The sequence below is a fragment of the Cuculus canorus genome, chromosome 9 (genome assembly GCF_017976375.1).
Source record: "Cuculus canorus isolate bCucCan1 chromosome 9, bCucCan1.pri, whole genome shotgun sequence".
Lineage (NCBI taxonomy): Eukaryota > Metazoa > Chordata > Aves > Cuculiformes > Cuculidae > Cuculus > Cuculus canorus.
This window is the reverse complement of record NC_071409.1, coordinates 8,910,811-8,936,554: the sequence shown is the minus strand read 5'-3', so window position 1 is coordinate 8,936,554 and position 25,744 is coordinate 8,910,811. Positions and strand designations below refer to the sequence as shown.

Here is a 25,744-nt window from a genome sequence, read left to right as displayed (position 1 = left end):
TGCAACATTCAACAATTGTTCTGTTTTGGTTAGCATGGGCCTTTAACTGCCCCATGCCTCTTTCTCCGATTAAGATAATTTAAATTTTACTGAAATCAAACATATATTGTCAATATAATTCAGCCTTTGTAACTACGTAGGACCTTTCTTATAGCATAGTTTACTGTAGTGGTAGGATATAATGGCGACAGCCTTTACCAGTTGACGCTCTAGAGCTGTTTACACAGTGAGTGATTCAGGCAGCAAAAGCCTCTTACTGGAGGCTGGGAAGAATTCTTTCTTTCATGTAGTTGAAGTCCAACAGCTTGGGCTGGCCAGTGTGTATTGCGGTAAGGCCAGAGCATTTCCAATTGATGTAAAGTTTTTTTTTAAAAGATGAATTAGTTGTTTCATTCCCTGTTTGAGTAAACAGTTTTCTTGTTCTTGGTCTAAGTTCCTGGTTACTTTTGTAGTTTTTTCTTTTTGTTTTTTTTTTCTTTCCCCCCCCCAGTGCTAGCTTGGAACAAACAGTTCAGCCTTTGTCTTTTGACACAGATAAAGCACCTGTAAGCAATGCTCTGTCCAACTGTTTTATGTGCTGATTTCTCAAATCTGCAATAATTTACTTCATCAGGTTAATGTTTTTACCTGAATATAAATAAAAAAGTTTGCTTCACCTTTTTGTTCATAGTTTTGTACTGTATGCATAAAGTTCAATTGTGTAAATTATTGTAATGCAAGTAAATCGTCCTAAAATCTACTTGGCTAATGGCCTGCAACTCGTGGATGATTTACTGCTTAAACAAGACCTTTAAAGACCTCCAACTTAGAGGGAAATTTTTTCATTCTGTGGGTTCAAAAAATGGGCGATTACAAATATTCCTGAGATGTACCTGCTATATAGTTCATCTCTATAAAAATGATAGTTGCTTACTTTTATTCAACTTTGAGAAATCAAAATTCATTCAGTGCTTAGAAATTGTTAAATTCTGGCTAATCAGGCTAGCGTTTCCCCTAAACTAACAATAACAAGTTTTCTTTTGTCTAGCAGAAGAACTTCTACTTCCAGAATATGTATTTCAGTACATGTCATGGACATTCTTCCAGTGAACACTCAAGGAATTACATGTGGTTGCTCATACCAGTGCCACTGAAATGTAATGCAGATCTGTCATGAGCATGAGTAGGACGTGAAATCCTTGCACAAAGAACCCAATAACTGAACAGTTTCTACTTCCGCATTAAAACTGAAAGAAGATGCTTCACAGTATACATATAATAATGATAGCGCACAGTGCGGCATAGCTTTCATAAAACTTCAAGGCAGTGTTTAAACTATGGACTGGTTTTTAAATTGTTCTGATAACTTGATCAAACTGAGCACAAAAGTGTTTATAGTGTGTGGATAGCGATTTGTTCATTTTCTAAGGTTCTATATTTTAAAAAAACTGACTTGTGTAAAAAAAAAAAGAAAAAGCTAATATTTTGTATTAAAATATCACGTGTATTGATATTTTTTTACCCATGTTGTCTCCCTCTAGAATCTGGCTTCCATCGACCTTGAAATTTTGAGGAGTATTCAAATTTGATACATAGCCATCGTGTAACTCTGATTCAGGGGGAAAAGTTGTTGGTTGCCTGTCTAAAAAGGAAGGAAAAAAACACTACCCAGGGTGATGATGTTTGTTTGTGCTGGTTGTTATTTACAGCACAGATTATGGAGTAGTTAATCTGAGAAGTGAATGAAACCCCTTTTGGGCGACACTTTTTCCTACCAAGGGCAGCTTTTAGTGTATTAGCAGAGCAGCCTGGCCTAAAAAGGTAAATATAGCGTCAGAGTTTGCATGGCTACAATTCTCTCCTAGAGATGGAAATGTAATATTGAAGGGTAGTTGAAGTGGGGGGAGTGTGGGGCAAGATGTTAGGGATTTCTCCTTTTCAGGAAATTTGGATGAAGGAAAAAGCTCTCTAAAATCTATCCCAGGTGTGTGTCGATGCCTGTTGAGCGCTATTGTAGCCTGTCGAAGAACATGTAGTCATCTTAGTACTGAACTGCTTTGTGTACCTTGATAAGGTATAATAAAAGGTACAATAAGAAGTCTTATTTCTGAAAACAGAGGCTTTTTTTTAACACTGGAAGTTCTACAGCTTTTTGAGAACACCAGCCATCTGCTACAATTTTGGATGAGTTTCATGTCCTTCTAAATTAACAAGAGCAGCAAAAAAATCATTCCTGGAAAGAAGTACTGTCCAAGCACCAGTAGCTGCTGCTGAACATGTGCAGTGCTTGGGTTTGTTTGTTAGATGTTTACATTATATGGAAATCTTTAGAGTAGGGAACTTTTAAGTAGTTGCACATCTGCTGTGAATTACTAAGTTATGCTTCTTTACTTCATATTCTGTAGGAAGATATACAAGAATTAATGCCAAGTATGGGTGAAGTCCCCATTGCCAAACCTGATCAGTTCAAGTTTTAATATGCAGGCTGCTCCCACAATTTAATTGCCTTGATTCTTCCTTCTTTCCCCTCAACCATGTTTGTTTTTCTTTGTCGTCTTTCCCTTACTGATCTCTCCTCTGCTGAGAAGGTGGGTGCCTAAGATCAGGGACTGATGAAGTGCCGAGTGCCTGCATCACTCGTGGCCTCTTTTCTGCTGGTGGTAGGTCTGTCCCACCAGTTCTTATCACCTGAGAAGGCAACTCTGCAGAGGGGACTAAAGCCTACCTGACCTCGGGGATAATGCCTTGTTTTTAATATGGATGTGCCTCCATCAAGCAAAATCCTTTTCTATAGCTGAAGCTGTTGGCAGAAAAAGAAAAAAGTTTTGAGATTGATTAAAATAAAAGGTTTGGGAGGGGGATAAAATCTTGCTGGTAGCAGTGCCTTTTCAGGGGTTGTTCCGTCTTCCTCCTGCTTATCTTTCCTAGTCTCTTGATGGCTCAAGCTGGAAAACCTCTGCTATGCAATCTGTGATCTTGCAGGGATTTCGAGGCTGCGTGCTCTCAGCTTGCTGTCCGTCTCCCGATGCATTGTGTCTTTAATAGCTTTTCTTAGCTGGGTTGTAGTTGGCTGCCCAAGAGCTGGACAAGTCCCCCCCATCCCCTTGCAGCATCCCTCAGCGCAGCAGCGTAACCTGCGCAGTCGCATTTTAATAGAACATTAAAGCAAGTTTATAACAGCAGATGGGAAACAAAGGTGGTGGCTCTACTGCTCTTGGCTGACAGTGGATGTCTCAAGGAATCAGCGTGGTGGTGGACTGGAGTAGGAGCTGCTTTTAGAGGGATGCCAAGTCCTTGTCCCCTGGTACTGAAATGCATATGTAGTGATCAGACACCAAGCTGCTTAGGGCTGGGGAGCAACAGGATCTCACTGCTGTGTGCACATGGGGCTTGGCTGAGTCTTCAGCCATAAAATAGAACTGAGGAGAGGGGAGATGGTGAAGATAAATCCAATGATTTTCCTGATAGCACTAAATCTAGTTTGGCAGCAACTTCTGCAAACCTGGTTCAAAGAGGAAAAGAATGAAAACAAAGACAAACCCAAAGCCCTAAAAGGAGTAATAGGAGAAGAAAGTGCATGCTCCTCACCCCAAATGAGGTGGGGGTGGACTCCTAACTTCTGTGACACCTTCCTGTATTCAAGGAGGATGTTGTCCAGTTCAAGTTGCAAGCAGCGTGTTTGGGTAAAGCAGCAAGTGTGGTGTTGATTGGGTTTTTTAATCCCGTTTCCACCCTACACTCCCTTTCCTTTAATATTTGGCTGTGGCTGTCACTAAGGTCCTACTAAAGGCAGAGGTAGATAAGCCTGAGGGGGAAAATGTTACGAGATGGCAACCACCCCGCCCTCCTGTCTGATAACAGGACGAGATGGAAGGGTTTCCCTTTTGTAAAGGTAAGTTTAAATGTAATGACTTTTTATATACTGAAAGCTGAAGTAGGTTGATGTGATGGAGATAACTGCAGCATTCTTGGGTATCCCATCTCAACAGCTATTTCCTAAATCGCCGCCTGAGAGAAAGGGTGGGAGAAAAGATAACAAGATTTCACAAGCTGGCTGTGGGGCAGTCCTGCCTGCTCCCTGCTTTTAACTGCCATGGATGCTGGGATCCAACAGGAACAGAAAATGGTTTGGGGTTTTTTTATGTGGAAAACTATATTATCAGCAGAACTTGTGGCAAATGGCTATGGAACAATACTTTTTGTAGGATTTAAATTGAGAGCTAGACATGATGGACTTGTATTTCATTGCTTTGCCTGTTCTCCTGTTCTTTGCTTCCCCTTGCTTCTTGTGGCTGTTTCGGGTGGATGAGGATAAACAATTATCCTTGTTTATCAGTGTTTAGCATAATAATTTCTGATAGAAGCAGGGTATCTTTCATAGATCTTTGGTAAAGCGAAGCCTGTGCTCTCAGGGAAGACAGCAGCCTGAGCTGATGCTTTGTAGTGAGTTACTGAAACAGGTTGTGGGAGTAAAAAATACAATTTAGTGAAATTTTATGTGGTTTAGGAAGCTGCTGAGTTACAAATGATGGGAAACAGAACATTTGGGGCAAATATCACATATGAGGCTTTACTCTTCCTTTAGCTGCTATCCAAGATATTCCAGGTTAAATATCAGCCTGGTCTGGCCACAGCTTTTGGGTTCTTAGGATTTCTTGTGGGCAGGAGCCTCTTTGGCAGGCAGGGGATGCAAGCAGTGACCCAGAAATAGTTAGCCAAACTGAGAGGTGAACTTGACTTCCCAGCCTTTTTTCACAGGTTACTTCTATGTAACAAAATTGCCAAGATATTGGTTAAACAATGAAAATTTTCTGCCTAATGACTTCTTTCCTGAAGCCAGTGTTTGACATGACTCTGCTCTCTGCTGTGCTGCTCAAAAAAAATTGGCAGTACTGAATTTTTGTGTCTTACCTGGTAGCTTGGCATGATTAATTTACTGGAAGTAGTGTTGTTTACTAACAATTTGGAAAGGTTTCCCACAGCTTCGTTATTTCTTTGGTATGTGAAGGATTAGACCTTATTCTGGCACACCAGAAGTGTAAATCTTATTTAAAAGGGGGGGAATCACTTAATAATCACTTAATAGTTATCAAACTGCCAAATTATAGAATCATAGAATGGTTTGGGTGGGAAGGGACCTCAAAGATCATTCAGTTCCGACCCCCTACCATAGGCAGGGACATCTTCCAGTAGGTCAGTTTGCTGAAAGCCCCATCCAGCCTGGCCTTGGATGCTGCCAATTATCCCACCTTTAGTACTCCTGACTTCTAAGGCTGGTAATTTCCAGTTTATGGCCAGCAGTATCAGCATCTGCTAGAACAAAAATTAGAGGCGAAGGGAAGAAACCTGCTGGTGAGCAGCTCTGCTGCGAAAAGCTGAACGCAGGTCAGCAGCATATCCTGGCAGCAAAGCAGGGCACCAGCACCCCACACTGCAATAATGGGGGCACAGCTGGGAGATTGAGAAGAGATTATTCCCCTTGGCTTCATATCCCCAGAGGAGAGATTATTGAGGCTCCCTGGGTTTTTCAGGAACCAACCGAATAGATGTATTTGTTTTACTGAAATATGTCACAATTCTCAACTTAGCTGTCTTTAGAATTTAAAATCAAATCTGCATGTAGGCATTTACTAAGGACTGAGAATCGGAAAAAGTTGATATGCATCTTTCATAGTTTTGCACTGTTTTGTGCTGCATCAATCCTATCGATTTAAATAAGGTCAGTAAAAGAAATTTATATGCAGAAAGAAAAGGTTTTTTCCTAAATTTTCCAATAAAATGAATGGAAGTGGCAGAGGTGTTTGTTGCAGCTGCAGATTGTGAGCAATCTCCACTTCAGAGGACTTTGCTTCAACTGACTGAAAATTACAGACCTTAATTACTTCTACTTTTCTTAGAAGTATTTAAGTTTTCACCAGTTTTTCTGGCATCTTATTTCTGTTTTTAATACCTGTTCCAGCAGGTAGCTGGTCGTCTCCAAGTTCTTCCAGAATAAGTAGTTAACATGATTTGGTCACAATTAGAAAGAGATGCCATAATACCACGTAAAGGATTTTCTAGACAGAACAGTTCTCACAGGGATTAGCCAAAAATAACACCCTGAAAACTGCTTAATAATTAAAAGATCAGTTAGAATTAGGAATGTGAAATGCAAAAGAGAGGAAAAAGTTCTTCTCCTATCCTATATGTGGAGTTTGAAATGGTTTCTTAGTTTCCTGTTTTTCTGCTTTTACAGCTTATTTTTCAGTAATCTTGCACTCAAACACGTTCAGCTGCTGCCTTCATACCAGTTATTGAAAGGTTTTATTCTTTGTGTTCAAGCAGACGACTTCTGACCAAACTGCAGTCTTGATGAAACATCCCTGCTGTCCAGCTGCTTAATATCTGTGTGTCCAAAATAAAGCTATCCATAATTCTTTCAAAAGCTTTGCTTTCCCATCCCCCCGTTTTTAAATACCCTCATCCTCCCTGTCAGTCTGGCCTCAGAACCAGATTCTTGGATCCATACTGGATCTGGATGTGTTGATGCCTTCTGATTAACGCGTCCTCTCCTATCCATGTACATCTTTCAGCAGATGTATCATATCCATGACATAACTGGCATCTTTGTTTATGTTTCATTTTTTTAACGAGTAAAGACAACATCCTTTGCTTATTCCCATCCAAGGGACAGATATGCAGACCACTTTTAGTCATTGGTTTGCTTCTCTCCATCTGTACCCCTCAGCTCCTTTTTCTCTACCACATTAAATATAAACTACTTGTCTCTCAGTGCTCAGGAAAGGAACACTGTTCCCTCTCCTGTTCTTCATCTTGCACCCGTATGTATTCTCAGGTTAGCTCAGACACCTTAAAATACTTCTTTGATATAATATTTACCCCCAAAACAATCATTATCAATGACAACTGCTGTCTATGCTTAAGGCTTCTATTGTCTCATTGTGTCCTTGGTGCTGTGATGCCTTTCTCTAATGCTTGTACATCTCTACGTACAGCATCAAACAGAGCATTGGGGCAAGCGGAACATCTCAGAACTGTTACCCAGTCTGGAAAGAGGAGGAAAAAAAATTGCCAGCTGCTAGGGATTTACTTGCTAATTGTTTATGAGAAAAGAAAAAAAGAAAAAACTATTAAACTTTAATTTGATTGTTACCTAAGGGAAATAAATCAACTTAATAGCAATAATTGTAGCTTTTAAATAGTTCCCAAGTGGCATTAGGGAATTCCATTTAGTTAAGTGTCAATATAAATACCCTTATCAAACATATTACAGCTCTTCTTGCTCTTTCTTCTAGGAGGCTTACCTATGTGATTCTTAATCATGAAAACTCATCTGTTCACAACTGAATCAATGTGAATATCAGAGTAATATATGTAATAATGTAATAATGTCTTCTACTCATCAGTTATGTTAAAATAACTTTAAAAGGTGTTAAGAAATCTAAGCTCCATTTGCTTTGTTATTACACATTATCTGCAAAAGAGCTTTCCAAAGGGCAATTCTGCACCTTTCTATAGTATTTCTATAGTATTTCTAGATTTCTATAGTAAAATTACTCTCAATGCAATGTAGTCTTCTCACTTGGCCAAGGCCATTTATGAAATTCACTGGCAAATCCAAGCTAAGCACTCTTCTAGAGAGCTTGCCTCGTTTTTAATTTCTTGGCACTTTGAGTGTATGACTTTCCCTTCCAGAGCCACAGGGATTAGATGTTTTCCACTTGCTGCTAGGTGGTACACAGCATGGATGGGCGCTGTACTGCTGCTTTTCTAAACGATGGCTTGTTTGCTGGAGAGACTGAGCTGCGACACCTCTGCGTGCAGCTGAAGCTGTCAAACGGATGACACGGATTATTTCTGCCACATGCTTTTTTTTGTTTGTTTCATAATAAGTAGTACTTAGTATCGTGCCATTTTTATTACGGTGAGTAGAAAAAGTTCGCTTGACAGTGGAAAACCAAGCACCATAAGATTTATCCCTTGCTCTATATGCAATCAAAGGCAGCACTTGCATTTTTAAGTTCACAGTTAATGTATGTTTATTTATAAGTCTTCAGTAAATTTGCTAATATCGGTATCTCTGTTCCTCTGTTTTTTTCAGAATTACATCAATATTTTTTAAGAATTGATAATTACTGAGGAAAGGAAGTGTTTGCTTTAAAGTGTTTAATACTTTGCCACTGTCTTACACAAAACCAACCAGCCACCCTCCCAAAAGCTGCCTTTACAGAGGTACTCCCTACTGCAAAAATGCCTGCCGGTCTGGAAAAGGTAATTTCTAACCGTAATACGCGCCATAGTGTAGGCACTAGATGTTGAGGTAACCAGACATATATCTTTGAGATGGCATGCCAAGTTTTTATTACTTAGATTTCTCATTACTCGAACAAAAATCTGTGTGCTACAGACTCAGGTATGTGACTCTTTCCTCTGGAGAATCTTGTAAGCATACTGTCTTTCCTTATAGGTAATAGACATACAAGTGCTTTAAATCAAGAAAGGGAGGTAAAGCTAAATGTGGAATCTAAATGAATGATACTGCATTTCCTGTTTTGAATTATTGACTCATTAAACCACGTAAGAGCATGAACTTTATAGCTGCCTGGAGAGCTAAGCAAGAAGTTATTAAGAAAAAATAAATTATTTGTCTATTTTTATAGAACAATAGAATGGTTTGGGTTGGAAGGAACATTAAAGCCCATCCAGTTCCAACCCCCTGCCATGGGCAGGGACACCTCCCACTGGACCAGGCTGCTCCAAGCCCCATCCAACCTGGCCTTGAACATCTCCGGGGATGGGGCAGCCACAGCTTCCTGGGGCAACAGGATAGTGTGAATAGTTGTCACTGCTATATTAATACAAAAATGCCTGATGTGTAGCCATAAAGATGAAAGTAAGCGATTTAATGTTGTTAGTACCACAGATTTCTGTATTTTTGGTAGTAACTTCAGAAACATAAAACACTAATATATAAAACTAAAAGTAAAGGGAGCAATTCCACATGCTAGTGCGTTATATAGGATCTGCCAGCCTGACAAATTCCAGATTGGCATATTCAAGTCACTCTCTAAGTTGTTCAAATTAAGGTGTGATGTGACCTAAATCACCTTCTGCCTAATGATATCAAAGACTGAATAATTCTAGTACTAAGGCACAGATTAAGGATGTCTATATTTTGTGTTCCTATAATCTACTGCTCATAAATAACATGTAGAAGAACACAGACAGAAAAAAAGTGACATTTATCTGAATCTTGAATCTAGTGAGGGTGGTATTGCTAAGTAATAATGAATTGAAAAATTTGAATAGAAATGTATATTTGCAAAACAAGGCTTGAAAGAATAATAGCATGAAGGACAAAACCACCATGGAAATTCAGTTTTGTACTTGCTGTGAAATTTTGTGTCACAATTAAAACAATAGAAGCAGTTCTCTTTTTAAGATATTTTTACTGCTGGCTGCCACCTTGAGAATCACAGGTGCCAGCCCTTTTGTGACCACAAGCCAAACAAAAGCATCACCTTTTTTCTTACTTCTCAGACAGTATAACAAAGAGAAACATTAAGCCTTAAAAAGCGGATTACTTTCACTTGCCTTTTTAATGCACCTTGAAACTTGTTGAAATAAAAGTCATTTCCTTACTGGATATAAAAATAGCTTTTCTTCAGATGGAGTACTTCCTTTGAGTTCTCATAGTCAAATACTGGCCCTCGTAGCTGTTACATTAAGAACATGTGAATTACTGAAACATCTATGTAAATTCTAAGATAAAAGTTTAAGATAATTCTGATATTAAGATTCCATGCTTTACACTTGCTCTGCTTCTTTGACTAAAAATCACTGTCTATATGAATGATACATTATAAATTATTTTTTTCTCTACTGAAACTGTAGTCACATCAGGTCATTATTTGAAAGCCTACACCATGGCTTAAGAATAGAGTCTTAAATGGCAAAGTATACATTCTTTCTTAATTATTTTGTTGTATCTACATTATAGGATTTAAACATCTTAAGCTACAGCTGTGTTAGTTTCTCTTTCTGAGAGACTTTTCAAACAAGCCCCTTAGAAGTTGATTCAAACTTAATAGAAATATGAAGGATTTTACCCAGTGTAGTTTTATTTGCTTAGAGGTGGGTCCAGATCAGTCTTCTCATAAGACAAATTTCTCCGTTCATGACAGTAATGCTTGTTGTACCATCACACAGCACGGTGATGAAAAGCATAATAGTATCAAAAGCACATTTTTGCTGCAAAGGTGTCTGTTTTCATATGATGTGTGCAGCTTTTGGCACAAGGAGCTGTAGCTATTGAGATGATTTTTCTGGTTACTTTTAGAGAAAAATCATTCTTAAATAACCGACAATGCTGATTGTGAAATGCCAATGCTGTATAGAGGTGTAGAATATTTCTAGTCCATTGTTCTAAAAATATATAAAAAAATGCCTAGGACAATAAAAGTTCCTGAGGGGCAGAGGAACAAGAGGTGAGGCTAGGGGCAACAGCTCCATATCCTTCTTATGTTGAGGACTCCCAGGATTTTATGATTCCCACAAAGAAGACTGTTTCTGTACCTGGGTTGGCAGCTCTCTCCTGATAACAAGTTATACCATGGCCTTGCCATTGCAGAGCCCCTGAACAGCAGGTGTTAAACAACAGCTACTTTCAGTGTCCATAGTGGTAAACAAATCAGCAGGATTATTACCAGTTTCCTATATCAAAGTAAACAAACAAAAAGAAGAAAACATGCAAGCTTCAGCCACCTTTGTACACTGGAGGACAGTAAAATAAATATAAATGTCAGAGCTGGGGAGGAGAACAGATAAAACCATACACGCTTTGAGGGAGCATAATGTTTGCCACCCTGTGTCAGGATGAAAGAAAAGCAATCATTTGGGTGCATATGAAAATAAAGCAGTATTTCCTTCTCATCCACAGATATCAGCCAACTATGTTTTATAAAACCTTAAACTAACCTCCTCCTTTAGCCAAAAACTGTCCGAACAAACCCAGGAATGTCAGCCAAAATAAGTTCTGACGTGAAGGACCTGAGTATGTAACTCCTCAGCTGAGTGTTCTTACTGCGTCCTGTGGGTTGCTTACTTGTTTAAATGTACTTTAATATTTTGATAAATTGAGGTTCAGTTCAAAACAGTTACATTAGAATTGGCTGAAATAGAAACGATGCGCTTGGAAAAGAAAGGGAAATATGTGTAGAAGGCATTATGAATAAAGGCCTCATGAAACACAATGTTAAACATTAATTTTTTCAGTGATGCAGCAATCATTTGCGAAAGGTTTTAGCTTTAATTTTGGCAGCTGTTGGGTGTGGGACTGGGAACACAGGACTGTTTGGTTTTGTTTGCCTCAACCTTTGTGTTTGGTGGTCCTCAAGGAAAAGATGAGACTTTGAAATGCTGTAACAATGGCACAAAGAAGATAGACAAGTAATAAAGTCTGTATTACTGCAGCTGCTTTGCTTGTGGCATGGAATGATGGCTGGGCAGGCTCTGACTCGCGGGCTGTGTAACGGGGGCTGCGCGGCCTTAGCTCGTGGCCTGCACTGCAGAGCCACGCGCTGTCCCCTGAGGGAACCTTCCAAACGCAACTGGGGAGCGGAGTGGGTGGCCCCAGATCAGACCATCTAACTCGACAGAGGACTGGACGGCACCCGCAGCAGAGGTGGTATAAAAGGATGCCGTATCTTCAGAGGCCTGGCTGCCCCGCTTCAGACCGGACCACCACCACCTCCCGTCGGGACAGGCCAGGATGTGAGCCCGGCAGGACACTGCAGAACCCCAGTGGCGATTCTCACTAACCCCCGCCTCTTTCTTCTTCTTTCTTTCATCCCTCTCTCCTTTTCTAATAAACAGCTAAGTGGTTATTGTCAATATCTGTGCCTTAATCTTGTGCTTTAATCTCCCGGCAGGTCTCCGAAGGTACAGCCCAGGCAATTCAGCCGACCTTGCAGACTGTAACAGAGCACAATGGGCAATTTTGGAAACCTGACTCCAGTGGCACAAGTGGAAATCAGTGGCCCTTCTGAAATTTTTTGAATTCAACTAAAATCCCAGTCGTTTTGGTAGATTGGAAGTGAAACTCCCGACATACTTTAAAGCTGGCACAAGCTAAAGAAGAGATGAAGAAAATGCCTGTTCTGCACTGTGCAAGCCAGTACCATAAAGACATGATTACAGCCTGACCTGAAACGTGAAACAGAAAAAAGAATCGCAGTCTGGACATTGTTCAGAAAAGGCTCAACAGAATAACCATTTCATCTAAATCAACTCCTGTACTAGTAAAGAAAAAGGTAACTAATTAGTGGGCTTGAAAGGCCTCATCAATATTTAGGAAAAAGATCAGTGTTGTTATAAAGGATGTTTAAACATAGAACTTCCTCTTAAGAAATCTGAGATTTTTCTTCCTCACTAAATATTTAATCAGAATAGGTAAGAAAACAACTCTGCAACATCTCCTTCAAGCCCACTAGAGGCTGAGTACTTCTTCATCAAAATAAATAGTTAAGTTGTAATGTAGATTATCTGAGCCCTGCTAATAAGCTATTAGACTGGTAATACAATTCAAATTCTAGCAAGTGTAAATGAGGCAGACAGCTAAAATCCTTATTGAATACTAAGATTAGTGATATGTTTATGGAAATCTGACTATAAAATTATTTAAGCTAGGCATATTGGAGCATTAAAATGCATAAAGAGATCCAACATTTTGGAAAATCGCTAGCTAATTAAGTAAGCATAATATTTTCTGTTGTACAGTTAAATATAATTATAATGTAAACATTGGTTTTATAAGGAAACTCAAGTGATGTAGTTATATCCAATTTGACTGAGAATGCTGTGCTCTGTCCTGTTGTGGTGGTTGCGTTGCTCGAATAGCTTATTTTTAAAGCTGTTGTCCTCTGCGAATACCACACTAATGCATCAAGAGAATTTATTACCCAATCTAGATGTCAGTCTTGAAACCATCTTTTCCAGTACTTATCTATGTTGTCTTACTACTAAAAAACCTCAGACATAAACTGGAATGCCACCGGAATTACTGAACCCTTTAGGAGTACCAAGAACAACTGAAAAATAGAGGCACTATCTAACCAGTCTATTCAGGCATCCTGTTTGGTTCTGAAGGTTAGTCAGCTGGTTAACACAATCAGCATCAGCCAGGAGAAGAACTCAGGCTAAACTAAAGATGAGTCAGGCGAGAGTGTAGAAGATGATCTGGTCTATAAGATGTTTAGAGAACTGGCTGGAGCTAGTTATTAACAACTGCCTTTGACAACCTGCGTGGAAGGGCAAATTCCTAGGAGATTTGAGAAGGACAAACATTTTTATTGAGAAAGAGCACAGGGAGAATTACAGCCCAGCTGCTGTAACATCAAATGCCACAGCAACTTGGGATATAAAACCAAGTTGTTTTGGAGTACTTGGAAGACAAGAAGAAAAGTAGCACTCTCTGAGGACTTATCAAGAACAGACCATGTCAAATATAATTATTTTCTTGTAGAATAAGGCAACAGATCTTGTGAATGGAACAGGAGGAACAAACAGTTATCCTAACTTGGCATGGGCATGGCCTTTGTCACTGCTTTCCAAGACATTCTTATGAGCAAGCTTAGCAAAATAATGTTTCTCATGGTTGCAAAATTAACTGGAAACTCCCCCCATGCTTAAAGAACTCTAAGTAGTATTTCAGCTTCAAACTATAAGAAGATCTTCTAAGTTCCTGGATTTCACTGAGACGAGGCATTTGATAATGGTCAGTAAAGAGGACAAGATGCTGAACTGGTGAGTATGGCAGATTTTTTTTGTCTTATCATGGGAAGGACTCTGATGAACAAATATTGGTAGAAAACAGTAACCCTAATGAGAAAACAGTTCTAAAATGAAGAAATACTTTGATTTGGATATATATTAGTTAATATATACTTAAGATTGTCTTTTATTTGCATGACTGCTGTGGCTATAGACTGTAGCAGACACCAACCCCCACAGTTGTCTGGGGGCAACCAAACCAGCTGGGTTTGAACAAAGGGGTCACTCCGAGCTGGGAGGCAGCTGGAGCAGAGGGAGACAGTGTGGCACCAAGTGGGACAGAGGGAAATGGGGCTCCTGGGGTGATGGAGGAGCAGTGGCAGTTTCCTTCAGCCTGGATGCAGCAGACCAGGAGTAGGTTCAGGCTGCCAGAAACCCTGATGATTTTTCGCTTCAGTTGGCATCACTGGTAATTTCTGTCTATGATACAGATTTCAGACGTACCTGAAATGTGAAGGTTTATGAAAGGTGTAGCCTAAACCTGCCAGCAATCCTCCTGTATCCTATCACAGAGATGGGAGAAGGCGTTAGTTACTGGAGATTTAAATACTTTGCTCTTGCAGAAACAAATGAATAGAAGGTCAGACACGGTGAATTATCTTCCTACTCTGTGTTAACTAATTACAGACCAGGTATCTTTGTTCTAACCAGACAGTGAAAAAAAATTCCCAAAAGACTAGCAAGAGTTGAATTGACTTCTTTTTTAAAATCAGTGGCAGATTACCTCAGCTGAAAAAACACACAGCTGTTTTGCACTAGGAGAAACTACAGGATTATTTTTTATGATTTCCACCTGCCTCTACTCCAGACTTAATAGAACTTTGGAGTTCCCTGCTGGCAGGTGACAGTTGTGAAGCGTTAAGTGGGAGTGAACCTTGCATCCCCCATCCAGGGTGCTCCAATTTGGGACGTTCGGCTGCCCATGGGCCCTAACAGGAGCTGCCACTCACTCTGCCACACCATCTACAGGCACTGGCCATCAGGAATGCCAGTGAGCAGCTCACGGAAAGCGCTGCTCCACTGTGAACCAGTGGGCTCAGTGCCCTGCACTGGTTCTGCACCCACACAGCCCTTCCCCACATCATGGCAGGGTTTGGGTTGGAAGGGACCCCAAAGCCCATCCAGTTCCACCCCCTGCCATGGGCAGGGACACCTCCCACTGGATCAGGCTGCTCAAAGTCCCATCCAACCTGGCCTTGAACACCTCCAGGGAAGGGGCAGCCATGACTTCCCCGAGCCAAGGCCTCTCCACCCTCAGCATGAAGAATTTCTTCCTAATGTCTAAACTAAATCTCCCCCCCTTCTAATTTGAAGCCATTCCTCCTCCGTGCTATCACTACAAGCTCTTGTAAAAAGCCCCTCCCCAGCTTTCTTGAAGCCCCCTTCAGTACTGGGAGGCTGCCCTAAGGTCTCCCTGGAGCCTTCTTTTCTCCAGAACGAACAACCCCAACTCTATCAGCCTGTCTTCATAGCAAAGGTGCTCCAGCCCTCTGATCATCTTCGTGGCTTCCTCTGGACCCATTCCAACAGTTCCATATCCTCCTTATGTTGAGGATTCCAGAACTGGACACAGCACTCCAGGTGAGGTCTCAAGAGAACAGAGCAGAAGGGCTCTCCCCTCCCTCGCCCTGCTGGGCACGCTTCTCTAGATGCAGCCCAGGATGCAGTTTGCCTTCTGGGCTGAGAGTGCTTCACCAGTTCATGTGGAGCTTCTCATCGATCGGCACCCCCAAGTCCTTCTCAGCAGCGCTGCTCTCAACCACATCATCCCCCATCCTGTATTGCAACTGAAGACTGTCCCAACCCAGTTGTAGGACCTTGCACTTGGCCTTGTTGAACCTCATGAGTTTCACACAGGCCCACTTCTGCCTGTCCAGGTCCCTCTGGATGACATCCCATCCTTCTGGTGTGACAACTGCACCACTGAGCTTGGTGACATCTGTAAATTCTCTGAGGGTGCCCTCGATCTCGCTGTCTATAATATCAGTGAAAACACTAAACAGCACTGGTCCCAGTACGGACCCCTGAGGGACACCACTTGTCATGGATCTCCATCTGGACATCGAGCTGTTGACCACTACTCTCCGAATGTGACCATCCAACCAGTTCCTTGTCCACCAAGCAGTCCACCCATTGAATCCCTATCTCTCCAATTTAGAGAGAAGGATGCTGTGGGGGACTGTGTCAAAGGCTTTACAGAAGTCAAGATTGATGACATCCATTGCTTTTCCTGTGTCAGCACCCCAAGCCCTTCTCCACGGGGCTGCCCTTACTGGTGCCATCCCCACCTGGCTGCTCCAGCCTGAGCTCCACCTTGGCTGTGGGGACCAAGTAACTCCGGGCTTGCTTTGCTCCGCAACACGCCGTGCATCCCAGGCTGCTGCGGGTGTCGGTGAGGTGCGGGTTGGGGTGCCAGTGGGGGTGCCTGTGCAGGTGTGGGGGCAGATGCTGGTGCGAGTGAGGGTACTGGTGGGGGTGAGGGTACTGGTACCAGCGAGGTGTGGATGCTACTGAGGTGCTGGTGGGGATGCGGGTGTTGGGTACCAGTGGGGGTGTGGGTGCTGGTACGCATAGGGGTACCAGGGAGGTGTGGGTGCGGGTGAGGATGTAGGTGCCAATGTGGGTACAGATGGGGGTGTGGGTGTGGATGCTGGTGTGCATGCAGGTAGGAGTGTGGGTGCCACTGCAGTGTGGGTGTGGGTACCAGCGGGGGTGCAGGTGCCGGTGCGGATCGGGGTGCCAGTGAGGGTATTGGTGGGGGTGTGGGTGCTGGTGAGGTGCACGTGGGGGTCCGGGTGTGGTTACCGGTGGGGGTACTAGTGGGGATACTGGTGCAGATAGGGGTGCGAGTGCCAGTGCGGATGGTGGGGGTGCAGGTTTCAGTGTGGGTGCCAGTAGGGATGTGGGTGTCAGTGTGTGTACCGGTGTGGGTACCAGCGCGGGTACCGGTACCGGTGGGGATGGGGGTGTGGGTACCAGCGCGGGTACCGGTACCGGTGGGGATGGGGGTGTGGGTACCAGCGCGGGTACCGGTACCGGTGGGGATGGGGGTGTGGGTACCAGCGCGGGTACCGGTACCGGTGGGGATGGGGGTGTGGGTACCAGCGCGGGTACCGGTACCAGTGGGGATGGGGGTGTGGGTACCAGCGCGGGTACCGGCGCGGGCGCGGCTCCCCCTGCCGGCCGCTCCCGGCCGCGGCTCCTCCCCGCGCAGTCCCCGCCCGCAGTTGCCCGGGGAACGGGGTCTGGGGAGCAGCCGCGCCGCCGCCGGCTCCATCCCGTCCTTGCCCGTCCGCCGGTGCCCGCCGCCGCCCGCCATGCCCCGAGCCGCCCCGCTGCTGCCGCCGCTGCTGCTGCTGCTCGCCTTGGCGTCGCGCCGCGCCTGCCTCCCCGCCCGGGACCCGTGCCTCAGCCAGCCCTGCCGCAACAACGGCACCTGCCAGCCGCTCCCCGCCGCCTCCCGCCGCCCCGACACAGCGCTCGCCTACCGCTGCGCCTGCCCCGCCGGCCTCAGCGGCGCCGCCTGCCAGGTAAGCGTCCTTGGACCCGGCCCTGCCCTTGGGTGTCCGCGCTGCGGCTGCTGCTCGCTCGCGTCCTCCCTCCTGCCCCGCTCCCTCGCATCCTTTCTCCTGCCCGGCTCTCTCTTGCCCCGCTCCCTCCTTTCCTCTCCCTCCTGCTACGTCCTCCCGCCCGTCCTCTCCCTCCCGTCCTCCCGCCTGCCCCGCTCCTGCCCCGCTCCCTCGCATCCTTCCTCCTGCCCCGCTCTCTCCTCTCCTCTCCTCTCCTCTCCTCTCCTCTCCTCTCCTCTCCTCTCCTCTCCTCTCCTCTCCTCTCCTCTCCTCTCCTCTCCTCTCCTCTCCTCTCCTCTCCTCTCCTCTCCATCCTTCCTCCTACCCCGTTCTCTCCTCTCCCTCTTCTCTCCTCTCCCTCTTCTCTCCCCTCTCCCTTCTCCCCTCTCCCCGCGGTGCTGCCCTCGCACCGAGAGCAAAGCCCTTTCCCCGCACGGTACGGGCAGAGGGGCGCGGGGATGCGGCTGGATTCCCTTCCCGGGTAATCCCGGCGCTCCAGCCCCTCCCCGCCGCTGTTTATTTAGTATTGACTTATTTTGAGGCGAAAAGGAGGGTCCCTGGGAGCGGAGGCTCCGGTGCACCGATCGCTAGTGGTTCGCCGGCTCTCCGGCCGTTCCGTAGGTGAGGTGCCTGCTCCCACCCCGCGGGGGCTGCTCCATCCATTCCGGATTCTCAAAGGTCAGGATGCTCAGAGTCCGGATCCAGGTCTAAAGCAGGGAGAGGCAGCGAGCAGGATCTTTCTACTGTGCTCGGTCATACTGACATTTAAAGTAATAATGCAATCAAATTTAATTATTACCCCGTGAGGATTGTAATTTGGTTTTTCTCATCTCTAGCATTAAGGACAAAAATCCTTGTTATCGCGTTCAGAAATTCACATGAACTTACTCTCCCGTCTCTTCAGCCAAGGCGAAGCAGGGACAAAGAGGTTTGTTTCTTGCACGCGTATCTGATGGGTTACTTTCGATGACAGCAGCGTGCAAAGGGCTCTGTGGATCCGGTACTGTTCCTGTATCAGTGCTCTGTTTTTAAGTGGATTTGTTGTAGAAGCAAATAAACTCAAGTAAATTCGGTTTGCTGTTTAGGTTTTCTTAATATTCCTTAGTCATCCAAAATCCTCTGTTGAATAGGCGAAAGGGATAATATATTTACGGAAGGCTTGCTGTGTAGGTGACTCTAGAAGTCCTGGTAAAGTAGGAACACGGAGTTCTGCGCTTGCCTCGAAATGTCTCACCTAATTCAGTGTAACAACGAAAGTGAAAATATTTACGCTAATGAGATTCTGTAAAATCAGAGAGATGAAAGTGGATTAAATAGATTTCTCTTCAGCTACTTTTAGCTCTTGTCCTGATAAGAGTTTACTATGTTTCTATCACTACAAAAAGAGAAAGCGAGTGCTGTGTGTTTGCTTCTGCTTCTTTCTGTTAGACTTCAGTGTCTGAGGTGCACGGCTGAACGATTAATGACCCTTTTAAAGGCTCAGTAAAACATAACACTTGCTGGCATCGCACCTCCTGGGAAGTGTTGTGCCTGGGGAACTGCGTTTAATTGTTTTCCTACTAAAAGAGATAGGCAATATTTTCATAGCAGTTATGCTTTTTATTGACTGATAAGAGGGCGCTTGCGGTGTCACGCTTTTCGTTTCTTTTTGTGAAATACTGAGTAATGATGCTTGCAAGGAAAACTGATAAATGAATGCCACTTCTAGCTATCACGTCAGGAATTGAAGTATGGATGCGAGTTAGCTATGAAGGTTAATATGGTTTTGAAATGTAACTTTAATTAACTACAGAGCAGGCAGTTTTATAAAGGGATCCTATAAACACAACAAATCCATAGTTGAAGTTTTGCTGATTTTATAAAAATAGGAAATAATGCATTTGTACAATATTTTTTTAATTCTTGTGCTGCTCTGTCTTTCAGATGCCTAACGGCTTAAACTTCTACAAAGAGAGGATAAAAAATAGTAATTTTTTCTAATTCAATTATAATAAATAACTGAAAGGATTTAGAAACGGCTGTAAGGATTTTTTTTCTGGTGTCTCTCAAGGATTATGAGAAAGCTGTGGGCTAACTCGGGATCATTGGGGTATATCTAGACAGGAGGTTTTCAACTTACTGCTGAGGTTGTTATTGAACAGTTGGATTTGCAGAGGGGAATACCAAGACAGGAAAAAAGAATAGGAATTATTGTGCTTAAATACACAAGTCGTGGAAGGTAAGTTTGCATCGTTTTGAATTTGTGATGGAGTTGGAGTTCTTTGGGAACCCCACTTCCCTAAAAATGCAGAATTACTTTCATGCTACTTCTTGTAGCGAAGGCAATGTTCCCCCGATTCTGCTTGGATGTGTTGAGACGTAGAATGAAGGAAAACGTTCTCGGTGCGCCTACGAGCCAACTGGGCACAGTGAAGCTGACAATGTAAGGGGATTGTTAATAGTCAGGATTGGCGATTGCCCACAAATTGTTACTGAAAGTTTTACTGTAACTGGGTTTGATGGTGCTGCCATGGGAAAAGAGGCAAAGAATAAAACTGATGTCACATACCCATGAGATACTTCTAAAAGTCCAGAGCTTTCCTATCACCAAGTGGTGTATTTTAACTTGGACTTAAGTGAGTTCCATGGATCTTATAATTCCTTTAGAAACTCATTATTAATTTAACAACAGAAATTACAGGTCCCCTTAGTATAGCCATCCTATTAATTATGCATGTATGTATATCTCATGTTACTTTCAGTTTGTCTATAGTTTGTTTTGCGAACTCGGTGATTGTTTTGTTATGGACTGTTTGGTTTCACATCGGAGGACATTGCTCTAATTTCATTTACTTGCTTTTCATGGCTGTGAGTTTTTCTCCCCCTTTATCACGTTTCTGGTCTGCGTAAAGAAGGAATAGAATTACTTTGTTGAAGTATGTTAAACTTCAGTCTGAGTAAAGAAATCACATGTATTCCCAAGGAAACTGTGCAAAAATTATAGTGAAATCAACTGCCCTTCTGCAGGAATTTGAAATTGGACATTCTCAGCTTTACACTGAGAGAACCTCATGAAATAAATTGAAATTAACTGAGTGGCAGATATTAAAGTTTACTAAACTTTACCTCCCCTAAATTTTTACTTGTTTCTTACTTTTGAAAGGTGAACTTTAACATTTGTTTCTAAAAACTGGTCTAATGACCACTCTGTTATGACATGTATAATCCAGTACAGTTGCTTTTCTTGACCAGGAAAGTTTTATGTAAAAATTGATTTGTGTTGGTGCCTTATGAAATAATTTTAGAGATATATAGTACTAGATATGAAAGAAAAACTTCATTATGGACTTGGTCATTTGCTTTAAAGTACAGAACCTGAACTTAGTTAATGGCATTAAATTGCATGGTATTTATTTGATTCTGTGATAGTGCTCATATCATTAAAAGACTATGACGCAAAGAAACATACATTTATTAATGTATTTTAAAATACTTTAATACATGATTAATTTGTTCTAGTTGCTTCTCTTGGCTTTTGGTTTTTTTTTATAACTTTTTCTTCCCTGCTTTGGTTGATAGTTTTCCCTTATTCTTTTACTTTGGTGCTTTTTATTATGTTCTATTTATTCTATGGATTGTGTTAGGAATCAAAGCTAGAAAACAGGTAGTGTGGAAGCATACCCAACCAGCACTCTGGCTTTGCAGCAGTTGTCTTCTATATAGGCTGATTAGTGACGACTGGATGTTCCACTTAACTCTGAGTGTGACATGGTGGCTACTGATGTAATAGCATTTTTGAGTCAGTATTGAAATCACTATTTTAGTAACAAAGTGGTCTCTTTGGTCCTGGGCAGTATTTGTTGTTTTCCCTCTCGTGGCTCTTTCCACATTCGTAGCGGAAAATATTTTTTAAATGTAATTGTGGGCAGCTTATTTAAAATAGAATTTTAAAAAGATTTAGTCTGAGTTTAAAAATGTCAGGGAAGGAACTGGTATTATAAAAACTAATACAGATGCACAGTAGTTTATAATTTCAATTTTGTTCTTAGAATGATTTCCCCCTCCTCCCCCCCCCCGGATTTGTGCCTGATTATGCTTTTCTTCCTTCTCTCCTTTTTTTTTGTACTTTTGAATGCCAGGTGAATTTGTTCTTGTCTTTGATTGTGGTATTTGAACGTTTGTAGGCTGTAATGCGGTGATTCAGTTTCCTGTTTTGTGCCCCCTGCTTCTGTTTGTTATCCTGTGTTGAGTTTTTGTTTCTTTTTCTTTGAATTTATTTCTGTTCACAATAGATTTCTGATAACGTGCTGTTTAATGCTGAATACAGAAATCCAAGGTTAGCAAACTGCTACACGAAGAAGGACTATTGCTTCTTGCCTCAATGGTCTAATACTTCAGAGGAAGCGGTACAAAATTTCATTTGCCAGGTTATTTCAGGTTGCACTGAGTGGTGATGTATAAAAGGACATCCTTTAATATAACTGCTAAATCACCTTCATGTGAGTATCCTGATTAATTCTTCACAAGATCCCGTTTTCTATTAAGTGCTGACATCCCTTCTGAAAGGTCTCAAAATAATCCTTGAACTCACAATGAGTTCTCTCGCATATTTAAAATGCCATTTTTTCCCATTCTGTACTCATTAGTGAAGGGTATACACTTAGATTATGTGGTTATTGTGATGCAAGTGTTTTGTTATGTGACCATTCTGTTTGTTCTTTTATCTTTAATGAGAGTAAATTGTATAGTTAGCAGATGCCCTGGAGTTTTCTTGTTCTCCTGGGATGTAGTTTAGCTCGAGTTCTGAGGTACCATGTCATTTCCTGCTGACTAACTCTGCTAACTCGTGCAGTGCTTTCAGGTTGCAGGATTTAAATGTTTGTGTTGAGGCATATACTGTGTGTGAGAAGAGACTGCGAGAGCTCGGTTTGTTCTTCTTGGAGGCTAAGGGGGAACTAAGTGCCATCCTCAACTACCGAATGGGTGGCCATAGAGAAAATGGAGCAAGACTTTTCTTTAGAGACATGGTCAGTGAAAGGATTGGAGGTGACACACGTGTTACAGCAGGGGAAGTTCCAATTCAATCCAAGCTAAAAATCCTCATGATGATGGTGGTCAAACATTGGAACAGGCATTTAGAACCGTTGTAGGATCTCCGTCCTTGGAGATTTGGGGCTTGAGTGGCCAAGACACCAAGCCCCTTGGCCTGAGCAGGGGTTGGACCAGAGCGCTCTCTCAGGTCCCTTCAGCCTACTACACTGTTCTGCTGTTTCTGTTCTGTGATTCTGTATATATACACACACCTCCATATATGTATATGTATTTTTTTTTCCTAGATTTTACATTTGCCTGTTGCTCTTGTCCCGTTCCTGCCTCCCCCTTGCTGGGTATTCTGCTGAATTATGTCCATATTATTATATGTATATGTTATACATCGAGTCTAGACCGGGAAGCTGACAAACTTGTGCACAGTGCAAGCACAAGTTCTAAGATAGCAATATTACTATTAGATATCTGACAAATCTGTTCTATTAATTTCAAGGTCCTTTATTTAGTATACTCGCATTTGGTAGTAATTGTTGAGGTTTTTTTCTTTTAAGTAACAACTATTTGTCTCGTGGGAGTGATGGCTATTATTTGTTTGCTGTGAGTCTTTGCGGTGGAAGTGATGAGGTTCTACACGATGGCAATGCAAGGTATCGAAATGGGCAATGTTGACACAGAATAAATAAGTGTGAAAAAATAGTTTCTCTGCCCAATTTATTCTAGCTATTGTAGCATCTGTTTTCTCTAAGTGTAGTATAAATATATTTCCAGTCAGAAATTTAAGCTTTTCAAATTAGCTTCTTGCCTTGAAGCATATAATGTGGAAATCTGGGAGTGAGAGAACTATAATTCAGCAATTTCTAAAGAGCCAATGAAGAATTGTGTTGTGATTTTTGCTGTGGGATCTAAACAAATGATTCTAAATTTCTTCAGACTAAATTGGAGTAATGTAATAACCCAAACTATCAAAATTATGCAAGTGGTTATTTTTTGGGTATCATCTGCACATTAACCTTTCTGAATCTTTCTGTTCTCTCTTTCAGTATCTTGAAATACACCCTTTAAATCTATTCAAAATAGTTATTTTTAAATGCTAGTTTGGTCATTCCATAGTGAAAATTATTTACTTCTGAAAAATTCCATCATATAAACTAAAGTCTTCAGTGTTGGCTTTACTTACTTTTGTGATTAAGGATTGTGGAGACATCAGATGTAAAGTAACCGAGTATTAGTAGATCTGCTGTACTAAGATGCTTCAACTTTTTAATATGTCATATTTCATTGCAGTTTATGTTCTTTGATCCAAGACATTTACTTTGCAATGATGTCTGTTTAAAAATTAGCGTTGTTTTTCTTTCCTTTGAGATACCTAACTTGATGTTGTCATTTGTATACATGTAGCCCTCAAAATCCTCTTTAGTGGAGCAGGTTCCCAATGTACTAGAAGAGTACCTTATCTTGAATACAAGATAAGAAACAACAGAGTATGGGCAGGAAATCAAATAAACAAGAATAGTGCTTAAAATACTGGGATAACATGAATAGATTAAGGTAATAACAATATTCTTGTTAGCTGCTGTTTAACGTAAATACATGCTTTATACAATGCTAAATCCCTTTTTATGATGTATGTGGAGAGGTTACCTCTTCTTTTGGCAACTGCATTAGCAAGAAGGCTTCAATAATATCCGCTTTTTTTTTCTTTCACCTTTGTGTTGATATAGGTGAACCGAGCTCAGTAACCTACCCAGAGGTTACCCAGTGATCCCAAAATGACAGCATCATATTTAAGATGCATCCTTGTCAGTTGAAAGCTCTGTATTTTGCAAGAGTAGGGTTAATGTCATTAAAAATTTCCTAGTGGCATTTAAGTAAAAATCTGAAGTTAAAAGCAGTTCAGTATGAGATTTGACAGAGTAGATCATCATTTATTGAGTGCTAATTTAGTCCTCTGTTTTTTTAAGCGAAAAAAAATCTGTTCAGTTTTTTTTTTTCCTGTGTGTCTTTTGTCAATTTATATTTTACAGGAATAATCTAAACACTGAAATAAATGTTCTCTGCAGAGAAACTTGTCATTCATCAATACGAGCTACACAAAACATCATAAATTACGATTGTATTATTAAGAAAAAGATCTTGAACCGCAATACAATTGTTGCAGTCCTCCAGCAGTTTTGTAACAGTGGAAATGCACAGCAAGACAGATATTGAGAAAAGTAATGTTGATAAAACTCTTTAATTTGTTCTATTGGTTAAGTGTCATCTTATACAAAGAAGCACTCTTCCATTCCAAAGCTGATTTGTATGCCACACGTAACCTGTTTAAGTTCAGCATTAAATATCACCGCCCTGTATTATTTTTCAAGTTTGCCCTGGTTTATTTTATGATTATACAGGCCATAATAAGTGTAACAATCATGCTATATTATTTCATATTATATTCTGCTGTAAATCTGAAAAAAAATTATCTGTAAACTCTGTAGAGAGAGGTGATAAATCATGACTAAGAATGGGAATATCAGGGCTTGATACCTGGAATTCTCACCACCTCGGTGAGTCATGCTCAAACCTCTTACCAATTTGTTAGTTGGAGTTCTCCTCTATAAATGCAGATAATTCTGGGTGTTCAAAAGGATAATTTATGAATGCATGTGAAGGCTTTAAGAGAGTTGAGTGAAAAGCACTGTATAAGGAAGTATCGTATTGAAATTTCGGATTCTCAATTACGTGTCAGTGGTCTAACAGAATATATTTAAATAGCAAGGAAAAAAATGCTTCTTATTAAAAAAAAATTAACAATTCAGGCTAATTTTCTGGCAAACATTCAGGCTAGCAGTCTACAGATTAATTTAGTTTAATAACATTATTTCCCAGTGGAAGCAGGGACAATAGATCAATGATCAGTATTTCAAAGACTTCTGTAGCAAAGGTGTTTGTGAACAAGGTGCTCTTGAATAAGGTAAGAATGGATTTAATTTGGCTGTGAAAGTAGGGTTGTTACTGAGATGAGGTCACTGAATGTTAATGATTTTGGGAATGGTACTTCGTGTATTAGTTACAACAGCAACTGTATTGTCTGTTTGAGAACACTTTTCGGTATGTTCCGGAACAGTAGCTGTAGAAAGAGTAACAAGATATGATTCCTTTTATTTACAAACCTCATTTTCAACCCAGGTTGCCCTGATGTGGTCCTTTGTACTGGACCTAATAAAGCTGAAGCTTCTTGTCGGCAAATGCACAAGAGAAGGAATAATTTCAGCTAACCATGCATATTCTAAATAACCTGTGATTATTTGGGAGGCAGACCCATGCGTTCCACGGGTGCTATGTTGAATAATCTT

At 41.7% G+C, this 25,744-nt stretch overlaps 1 protein-coding gene across 1 annotated transcript in view; it reads left to right on the top strand.

Moving 5' to 3' along the window:
* The first annotated feature begins 17,032 nt into the window (after positions 1 to 17,032).
* Positions 17,033 to 25,744, top strand: part of DNER (delta/notch like EGF repeat containing) — a 114,601-nt gene continuing 105,889 nt past the window's right edge. The window contains exon 1 of the mRNA XM_054074881.1: positions 17,033 to 17,339. Within this exon, the coding sequence (XP_053930856.1) occupies positions 17,127 to 17,339 (213 nt within the window). The 5' untranslated portion in view covers positions 17,033 to 17,126. The remainder of the gene's footprint in view (positions 17,340 to 25,744) is intronic.